Below are 11,163 nucleotides of genomic sequence, written 5' to 3'. Positions count from 1 at the left end.
TTGTTATGTTACCTATTAACTCATAACAACTACTGTATCACAACAGAATAATAAAGTAACAAGTTTTGTCAATTGTGCACACTGGCATACACATTGGAATAAGGTTATGAAGGGCAGTTTGATGATGATGACGTCTCAAGGGAGAGGCAAGCCTCACCACCTTCACGAACTAAGCTTTCCCTGCCATGTTAGGGCATCGGCTTCCCTGATTGGCCAACCCAATCATCGGCTTCACGGATTGGCCAAGCTTTGCGAGACCGTTGACTACACACACAATATAGTGCGCCCCGTAAGGATTCCATTCTGCAAATAAGTCGATGTCAAATAACAATAACCCTAACACACAAACTTTCCTGTGGTTTTTCTCCCATAACGGTTGGGAAAGAATCCGGAAAGGTCTTTTTACAGAACAAGACTCAATAAAGGCCTCCCTTTGTTCCACGGCAGTGCTGGCCTGGCGTGTTAAATGTTGCGCTGGGCACTGCATCTGGACGGACTAAAGAGAGCCTACCATGCAGCTGTCGCAGTCGGACACAAGGTGTACTCGTTTGGCGGGTATGGGATAACCTTCATGTCCGACATGGGTCAGATTGACGTGCACGTCTTTAACACAGTATCCTTGCGCTGGGTGAAGTTGCCCCCGGTGACCACCGGAAGAGGAGAGCGCCCCCTAGATGAGGTTCCCTCCATGCGCTACGGCCACACGGCCGCGCTGATACAAGATAACGTCTACATCTGGGGGGGAGTGGTGAACAATCAGCCGTGCAACGTGCTTCACGGATTCGAAGTCGACACCCACGGATGGTCCAAGCCCCAGGTTCCCGCCGGGACTGTTCCACAGGCGAGGTACGGCCACTCGGCCTGCGTCTTGGGGAGGGTCATGTATGTTTTCGGAGGATACAACAGACAGACTGGACACTCTAACGACATGTATAAGTTGGACACCTCCACGATGGTCTGGTCTCTGATTAACACCAGAAACACTCCGGCCCCCGCTTCGCAATATCACTCCGCCACCGTCATCGGGACTAAGATGTTTGTATTCGGGGGCAGAGGGAGGGACGTGGACCACAATAACAACATCAGGGTGTTCGACACGGTGACCAACTGCTGGCAGAGCACGGTCGCGCAGCCTCTTCTTCCGGAAGGACGCGAGGGTCATTCGGCCTTCGCCTACAACGGAGAGCTGTACATATTCGGCGGCCGCAACTTTCTGCTGCGTCGGACCTTCAACGACCTGTGGAAATTCAATCCGGGGAGCTTCTCCTGGAAGAGGGTCGAGCCCAAGGGGAAATACCCGTGCTGGATATCCAGGATGTGCTCCTGCATGGTGGGAGAACGCATGATCCTCTTTGGAGGCTACAGGTACAGATACACAGATGTGGAAGATCTTGAGGATGAAGACGATGAATACGTGTACGACGCAGAGGTGTCCGACTTATACATCTTGGACCCGAGTCCTAGTCTGAAGACGTTAAGCAAGCTAGCGGTTATTCAGTACAATCTGGGGCAGTCGGGACTCCCGTACGACATCCGGTGGGAACTGGCAGCCATGACTACCAACGACAACAACAGATGAGAATAAGTTAATAATAATAATAATACAATAATAATAATAATAATGAATTCCATTTTTATAGCGCTTTTCTACCCAAGTACTCAAAGTGCTCCACAATGGTTCATTCATTCATACATTGGGAGGTGAAGCGGCGAACAGTCGACCCCAGCGTCCTCACTTCCCACATTCACACACCAATGGTGGCAAGCTAGCGCCGACCGACTCATTGGAGGAAATGTAGGGTTCACTGTCTTGCCCAGGGACACTTCAACATGTGGACCGGAGGAGTCGGGATTCGAACCGCCGACCCACGGATCATTGGACGACCTGCTCTACCTCCTGAGCCACAGAGAAAATGACTGCAAAGGGGTGGAGACGTCAAAGAGATATTTCACTTCCAAACATGTTCTGGGGTCATTGTAACGTCTACTCTGGCTTCTGTGTTTCACCCCAGACAGTTTTTAAGTTGCTTGATTCAGTGTTTAGATATTTGAGATCAATTTTATCAGACACGCCCCCTTCCTATACAAACCCATTGTAACTTCAAACTCCATTTTGACCATGTTAGATTCTTCAAAAACAAACCGCCCGCCCTTGGTTCTGGTGACTGATATTGTCCCTCTAATACGCTGAGGGGACCGTGTTTTTCCAATTACTTTTTTCATTTATTTTATTTATTTATTTTATTTTATGTTTTTCATTTTCCCCAAAAAATATAAAAAATAAATGGAAATAAAAGTAATTTAAAGAACACGGCCCCCTCACGCATTAGAAGGCCAATATCAGTCACCCAGAACCAAGGACGCGTGTTTTCAATGAATCTAACATGGTGAAAACGGAGTTTGAAGTAACAATGGGTTTATCAAGGAAGGGGGCGTGTCTCAAAATGAATATCAAATATCTAAATACTGAATCAAGCAACTTAAAAACTGTCAGGGGTGCTCACAGAAGCCTGAGTAGACGTTAAAAGCACCCTACACATGTTTGAAAGTGAAATATCCCGTTAACTCCAAGGATGCAATGTGAAGGGTTGATAATTGTTTAGCAGAGTGGCTCACAGCCTCAGCCTGATGGCTTGAAAATCTAATATCTCCCCCGAAGCCAACATCTTAACCACTAAGCCAAAGGGAGTTCCTATGGGATTCCCTTTGGCTTAGTGGTTAAGATGTTGGGCTTTCCACGCGGGAGGCCCGGGTTCGAAGTTCCTATCGCACAAAGATTTGGCGGGCCCCCCCGGTAGTAACTCTGAGGACCCCCTAGGGGTGCAGGAACCCCTGTTGAAGACCCCTGCCATACTGTATGATGTCTTCACCCATTGACGTTAGAGATTCACAGGGAAGGCCACCATGATGTTATCATCTTTAGTGTCTTGTTTTAATTTCACAGCGGTGAGCTATTAAAGTTGGAAACTATGGAAGGTGGAATTTTTTGTTTTGCTAAGTGTTAAATAACTCTATACTATATTAATTGCTACAGAGTGTCCGTTCAGTAATGGGGGGGTCTCCCTGAGTCTCCAGCTCTTTAGTAAACATTTTTTATTTCGGGATAGTAATTGACAAAATTGGAATTGGAGCACTGTAAAATTGAAACTGATAAATGGGTTCTCTCTCCTGATTGGATGAACAGGTAACCCACCTGAAAATGTATTTTCTGTTTATCAAAGAGCTGTTCCACGTTATTGAACAAAAACTCCAGTCCAGTGGTTCTCTAACTTTTTCATGTCATGGACCCTCAAATTGATATGTATGTGGCCGCAGATTGCTGGGGACCCCCTGGTACCCCCCAAGGACCGCTGGGGGTCCCCGGACCCCACTTTGAGAACCAATGCTCTAGTATATAGCAACGACTACTCTCGGAACATAGTCAGAGCTTTAACATTTGAACAAAAAACTTTTTGTTTTAACCAAACAATATCACTTAAGGCACCTTTAACACATTGGGTGCCAGCATGTTTTCATAACAACTTACGTTGGGTGCCAGCATTCTCCCCATTGACTGCGCTTTGCTGTTTAAAGCTCTAGACTCCACGAGGAGCAAATCCATGTAAAAAAAAACATCCATTCATGTTGCGCGATGACCCTGGCTACAACCTGGAACGATAACATTTCACTCGCGAGTTACAATGGGGGGGGATCGCGCATCGCGCATGACCGGTTTTCCCCACCGGAAACAGATTCGGAGATATAGGTGTTTTAAAGAAGGAAATAGACAGGAAGTGGATGGCAGCCATGTTTTTGTTTTTCCGGTGATCTATCTGGCCTATCCTTCTCAAGATCACAATGGGTACTCCCAGAGCTGCTCTAGCCCCGCCCGTGTGGAGAAAAACGAAAAAAACAAAAAGACATATTTCACGGTCTGGACCGTGTTCGGCACCGGACCGCTACTCTGCGCAAACACGGTTCAGACCGTGTTTGGCACCCGATGTGTTAAATGCCCTTACGTGCCAACATAATGATAGTAATATTAATAATAAAAAATAATAATGTAATGACATGGGTTTCTTCTGTCATGACAATGACTTTGTTTTCATAGGAACACTTTTTGTTCGTAATGTCGCACACACAGAACACCAGACCCTCTCAACTCAAATGACACGCACGCACGCACGCACGCACGCACGCACGCACCAAGGTTATAATAGTTTTGGATTTTTCATTTTAGTTTTGTTTTAGTTCATTTTTATTTATTTTTCTAATTCAGTTAGTGTTAGGGTTAGGGTTAGTTTCTAGAGCGGATTTGCTAGTTTTTATTTTTGATAATGCTAATAGTTTTTATTAGTTTTAGTGTTAGTTTTAGTTTTTTTTATACTTTCGCCCCTTATCAATCCTGCACCAAATAAACAAATGAATCAGGTGCAGGATTGAGTAAGTATTGTGTAATAAAAAAATATAGCATTTAAAAATTAAAGTTACAGATTAAGCTTATAAATGTATTGACAAAAAAAACCAATGGCTACCCAAAAAGGATGGGTAGCCATGAGTCCCCCCCCCCCCTCCCCCCCACAGTAGGAGTCACAGCGCGTGACCCTCCTCCACCTGACCTCCTGCGTAAATTAGGAGAAGGAGGAAGCAACCAACGTGGGAATGGGTGTGGGGTGCGTTCCACGTGGCTCCCCCCTTAAAAAAGAACCCAGCCAAGAGGAGGGAGAGAGAGACTGCAAGGATTTATGGGCCGGATGGAGAGAGGGAACCTACCGCTGTGAGGAGGAGGGGGTGGGGGGTTTGTGTGTATGTGTGTGTGTGGGGGGGGGCGGGGGTTCTCTGCATCTAAAGCAGGTGGTTCCCAAACTTTTTAGACCGGGACCCAAACTATAGTGAAAATAGCAGATCTACAAGCGATACGACACATTGTTCTTAAAATACTTACATACGTCTTAAAAGTTTTTGTTTACATTTTTTTATTTATAGAATTTATTTATTTTATTTTGAGGAAATTCAGTTGAATAAATATTTGAAATGTCTTTTTAATTTCTGAAAATGTTTGATTTCTTTTGTACTTTTTGAAAATCTTTTGAATAAATGTTTTTGTATCCTGTAGGAGTTCTTTTTTTGTAGTAAACAGGGTAAAAAACAACAGATATTTTCTCGCAACCCATACAAATTGGTTCACAACCCAAACATGGGTTGGGAAAACAGTGATCTGAAGAACAGGAGCACTGAAGAACAACTGAACAAATTGTTCATCTGTCAAATGAGAGGGACTATTCATAAGGGGATAACAACAGCATAACAGCTTTGGTCAGCTCAAAACCAAAGGACGCTTGAGAAAACATCATTCAGAGCACGTTTTATGTAATCACTTAAGCCAAGGGGGTCCTCAATTTTTTTTCAGGACAAGGACCTCTTAGCTGAGAGAGATGAAGCAGGGACCCCACACCACTACAGTATATAAGCCTGTTGTATAAAATTGTTTTGCAGATTAAACGTTTTCATAGATCGCTTCATAGACAGCGCCATCATTGGTTGTTTAAATTAATGTTTTTTGTTTGTTTACACATTATCTTTTCTATTAGAATGATTCATGTTAATGTGTATTGTCAGTCATTTAACCACATAAACCCTCGATACTTAGTCTGTACTGTACTTCTTTCCCTCTACACAAAACCTCTTTGCCAAAAATAGTCGATCTACACTTCACTGTCATCTGGGGACCACCCCAAAATCATGTGGGGACCGCCTTGGGGGTCCTGACCCAAAGGATGAGAATCACTGTGCTATTGTACAAATGTTATGACTTTTTTGTTTGTGGGGGGGGGGGCCATGCCCGGACCACTGGTGTAGCGGTCCGGGCACCTAGGCTCCAAAGTAGCCTGACAGCGCGGCACGGGTTCAAGTCCCAATCCCGACGACCTTTGCTGCATGTCACTTCCCATCTCTCTCTCCCCATTTCCTGTCAGCCTACTGTCCTGTCAATAAAGGCATAAAAGCCCCCAAAAATGTATCTAATTTGCATATTCTGACTGAGACCATTTGCAGGAAACAGGAAGTCAAAGAAAAGCGTCGAGGCACCCAACAAGTGAAAAGAGACACATCTTGTATTTTGATGCCTCCAAGACTAAAAACGTTGTGCCACGCTGCAATCCCTGTACATCATTTTTTAATAGCCAACATATGAATGCATAAAGTGGTTAAAATGATTGTAATGCTATATTAACTACTTTTGCTGGGCCCTCCCTGCGCGTAGTGGGGGGAAAAAAGCGGAACACAATCCAGCTCTTGCCGCCCGCGGTCGTGTGCACGAAACGAACATGAGTGCGAGACTTTCACGGGACTGTGCCCGCTTGCCTCTCCGCCCCTCAACTTCACTGCGTGTCCCAAATAATCGCCCGTCTCTAAGGCGCGTCCATCGCTCCCCGTCTAAAACGGCCTTTACTCAAAGCCTGGTCACGACCTAATGTAGAGTGTGTCTATAGGGGCGGGACTTCCGTCGTACGTATTTCCCCCGGAAACGTGTCTTTTTCGACCAATCACAACACTCGTTTAATTCACCGAGAATGTAAACAGATTTGTAAAGCGTCAACGTCATTTCCTTGGGTGGTACTTCCGCCAAATACCGGTACTTCTGTTTAGACACTCAACCGGCTAGGTCTTGCCCAGCGTGGGGTTCATGTGGTTATCTTTTTTGTTTTGTTAAATGTTTTCTGAGTGGGGCAGCAGCAGCTGAGAGGAGCAGAGGGCGTACGTTGCTCCCGCTTGGCTCGCCTCAGCAGGGGGGCCTCGCCCCTCCCCCTCGAGGCTGACCGACCCACCCGTCTAAAACCATCGGTTTTAACCACAACATCACGGGAGGTCATAGAGTTCAAGTTCAATTCCCCCACACGGCAGGGGAGGCTCCGCCCCAGCCCTTTACGGACAACAATACAGAACAAAAGACCAGTCTGTGTGTGTGTGTGTGTGTGTGTGTGTGTGTGTGTGTGTGTGTGTGTGTGTGTGTGTGTGTGTGTGTGTGTGTGTGTGTGTGTGTGTGTGTGTGTGTGTGTGTGTGTGTGTGTGTGTGTGAGTGTGTGTGTGTGCACGTGTAGTATGAGAGTTGACAACGAGGTCATGGCGGCTGGGCAGGGGTGGAAGAAGTTTCCACTTAAGTAAAAGTATCAATACCACAATATAAAAATACTCTGTTACAATTAAAAGGCCTGTGTTCAAAATGTTACTTGAGTAAAAGTACAAAAGTATTGGCATCAAAATATACTTAAAGTACCGAAAGTACAAAAATGTTTGAAAATAGCCGATCTACAAGCTCCAAGCTACAAGCTCTACTGTCTCACAACGCGTCGCGATGCGACGCGTTGTGAGCTTGTAGATCTGCTATTAAAGTGGTTAATGTATGTTTTATAATATGATAATGTATATCTGCAAAGTAACTAGAAACTAAAGTTTTCAAATAATTGCAGTGGAGTAAAAGTACAATATTTGCCTCTGAGATGTAGTGGAGTAGAAGTAAAAGTACAGACAATGGGAAATACTCCAGCAAAAGCAAAAATTCCTCAAAAGTGTACTTAAGTACAGTACTTGAGTAAATGTACTCAGTTACTTTACACCACTGGTTGACAGCAAGGTCATGGCGGCTGGGTACACTTTGCATTGATGGTACCGAGGATCCTCTCATCGGCCCGGCCTAAAGGAGACCTCAGGATTGTTGGCTGGTCTTTGGACACCGCTTCCCTGGTTCCTCCACTTCCAAACACAACAACTACTGAAGCACAGTCCTGTCTCCACTGTCTATGCGTAAGAATGAAATATGGGCTAAAAAGGCATAAACAGTTAGCCATAACATCCTGTAGATGTACTGTAGTGGTGGGGAGAAAAATACGAACGATTTCGTTCACGGCAATGATCCGTTCAAATGATTCGTTCACGTTCACCGTTCAGTAGCGCTACTGTCTAGTGAAAAACACTATCGTGCGAGCGTTGTTATTACATTGCACGTACAGCCCGCCCTCCCGTCCTGTGTATGGATGGGGACGAGGGGCATAGACAAAAGCGTGAACGTAACAGTTTCAGGATAGGAACAAGTTTGTTCACGCTCACGGCAATGAACCAGTTGTTTTGAACGAATCGATCATGAACGACCCATCGCTAATGTACTGTTGAAACCACTTGAACCCTATTTTCAAACACCTTCATTCATAGCCGATCTACAAGATCACAAGGCGTCGCATCACGGTGCGTTGAGAGCTTGTAGATTTGCTATTTTGAAATTGTGTTATTTTTTATGCTTTAAAAAAAAATCTTTTAGGCTATAATGACAATACCCAAAACAGGGACGCCAGGTAAAGATGATGTGAATTTGCCGAACTCACAAAGACCAACTAAGAGGCTAGCCATCTGTGACAGGTCTGTTTGTGTGCCTGTGTGTGCGTGTGCGTGTGCGCTGTGTGTGTGCGCGCGTGTGTATTGCTTGTATCCGGAGCTAATCTTACAAACCACCGGACCGATCAGCGCCAAACTTCATGCATGCTGCCAGTAGGCCACAGAATAATTATTTTCGCATATATTATACTTTTATATATATATATATATATATATATATATATTTTTTTTTATATTCAAGTCAATGGGTCTGTGATGGCACTGAAACCGGTAATGGACATGAATGATGTCTTTCCTCCTCATGTGTCTATAACCGTAGGGAACACCAGATATCTTAGTTTATATCGTTGCTGTCGGGCAGAAACCTCTTATCTCCAAATTCTAACTTTTAGTGATTTTTCGTAAATTAGCGCTCCTACTTGATCATACTACAGCGTCACACAAAAGCATCAAAAGTAGGAGATCTACAAGCTCGAAACGCGGCGCGAAGCGACGCGTTTCGAGCTCGTAGATCTGCTACTTTTGCTATTTTTTCATTTGAAACCTGATAAGTAACAGCTTTGGAGATATGAGGTTTCCACCCGACAGAGACGATGTGTAACCGTAGAGCACTAAAAACAAATAACCTTCACTTCCCTCAGAGCGGTGCTGGTGATTCTATGTCAACTATACACCCTCATTATGAATATTCTGTGGCTAATCCACCACCAAAATCTGAAACCCAAATCGAGAGAAAAATAAAACAAATATGCCCTGGGGCAGACCGAAAGTCTGTGTGTCTGTGTGTGTGTGAGTGCGTGCGCGCTTGTGTGTGTGTGTGTGTGTGTGTGTGTGTGTGTGTGTGTGTGTGTGTGTGTGTGTGTGTGTGTGTGTGTGTGTGTGTGTGTGTGTGTGTGTGTGTGTGTGTGTGTGTGTGTGTGTGTGCATTTAAATGCATGTCTGTGTTTGTCTTTCTATGTGCATGTGCGTGTGTGCGTGAGCGTGCGTGCGTGCGTGCGTGCGTGCGTGCGTGCGTGCGTGCGTGCGTGCGTGCGTGCGTGCGTGCGTGCGTGCGTGCGTGCGTGCGTGCGTGCATGCGCATGCGCATGCGCATGCGCATGCGCATGCGCATGCGCATGCGCATGCGCATGTGCATGTGCATGTGCATGTGCATGTGCATGTGTGTCACTGTCTTCGGTATTCGTCATGCCATCTCCCTATATCTCTGTTTTCATCCCATATCATCTAAAGCAGTGAATCTCAACCTTTTTAAATTTCAAAGACCCCCAGTTTGACATTCATTAGGCCACGGACCCCCATCTCTAGGACCCCAATGATGCCAATGCACACTGTAAAATCCTCAATGTTAATTGAACTCTCAGAGTTACAGACCCGAACTTTGATTTTGTGTGTTAGTGTGTTTGAATTTATTGTGTTCCTGGATTGGATGCAATAGAACTAACGGAACGCAGTATACTTTCAGTTCCTATCATCACAAGAAAAACAAATTATTCAAGGTTTCAAAGAGAAAAATACATTGTACATTCATTTTTTTAAATATTAACCACTTTAACCCCAGCATCCTTATTGTGGGGAAGTCTTTCGCAGAAAATAGCAGATCGTCAAGCTCACAACGCTTCACTTTTCGTTCGGCTATTTTCAGCGAAAGCTTTCCCCACAATAACAGAAACGACACTAGCATTGGGCCCTGAGGGACTCCGCTCAACCATATGGGGTTTAAATGGTTAATGCTGAGAACCACTACCAACCTGAGCCACTGCAGGCAGTCAGGAGGACAAGGATGCTACTGGCCTATTATGTGAGTGAATGGATGGATGGACATGTTGCTCCTTAATGCTGTTAAGGTGTGGTAACACAAAACAGACTGAAACTAACATGGGCTGCGAGGCTGATGATGGCCCTCTGTTCCCAGCACACTTTTCCTTATTCACACTTAAGCAAGAAGTTAACCGCTCTACACCTGTATATGTATTTCGTTGTAGACAAATGGTGAAAAGTAGCTGATCTAAAATCTCACAACACACTATTTTTGCTTTTCCCTATAATGACATGCCCAAAATATGGACACCAGGGTTTATGTGGTCAATTTTAGCCTCGTAGACGTCATGAGGCATAAAACCAAGCGTTATGAGTGATACTCATGCAGAAACGGAGACGATTATTGCAATACACTTACGCTGGGAACCCAAAAAACTTGTTGTCGTCCCAGGGTTACAAGCACTCTAACCTTCCTCCATGTCAATTTAGACAAATACACACAATTTTCTTGCAAGACTATGGGTGAATGGGTGACAGTCAAAGGTGCACATCCAATCTCACTCTCAAGCGATAAACAAAACAATAAGGTCCACAACACAACAGTAAACACCTGTTGGATCTTCAGGAAGATTTCGAAATTTCAAAAATTCCTGAGGAAGATCCATCCATCTGTCATCTCACACAGGTAGCCCCTTTCGGAAGCCTGTATACCGTTATTGCAGTGGTTCTCAACCAGTGGTCTGGGGACCACCAGTGGTCCTTGAGGGGGTTCCAGGTGGTCCCCAGCTAAATGATAGAGATGGTAACCAAATATAGAACCAAATATAGATCTTTAACTCTTGAGAGCGTCTCAAGAGTCTAAATTACTTAATTTAAGTCTACACAATTAGAGAATGTAGAAGAATTGTTATTTTGATCAACGTTTGCCTGTTATCTCTCCTATTGGTACCAACATCAATACAGCATGGAATTGTGAACAAAATCGTGTCCAACAATAACAAAATATTCTAAGTTTTCGGTCTGAGAGGCTAAATCTCA

General features: G+C 44.7%; 1 protein-coding gene across 1 annotated transcript; it reads left to right on the top strand.

Annotated features, from left to right (window-relative positions):
* Positions 1-466: 466 nt before the first annotated feature.
* On the top strand, positions 467-1,579 carry LOC308088885 (kelch domain-containing protein 3-like; the record flags this gene model as incomplete). The annotated part of the gene is made up of 1 exon (XM_080433471.1): positions 467-1,579. The coding sequence occupies one exon, from the start codon at positions 467-469 to the stop codon at positions 1,577-1,579; it is 1,113 nt and encodes a 370-aa protein (XP_080289597.1).
* Positions 1,580-11,163: the final 9,584 nt, after the last annotated feature.

This window comes from Gymnoscopelus braueri (genome assembly GCF_963280865.1).
Source record: "Gymnoscopelus braueri genome assembly, chromosome: 7".
Taxonomy (NCBI): Eukaryota; Metazoa; Chordata; class Actinopteri; order Myctophiformes; family Myctophidae; genus Gymnoscopelus; species Gymnoscopelus braueri.
The sequence above is the reverse complement of the archived record's forward strand: the minus strand, read 5'-3'. Positions and strand labels throughout refer to the sequence as shown.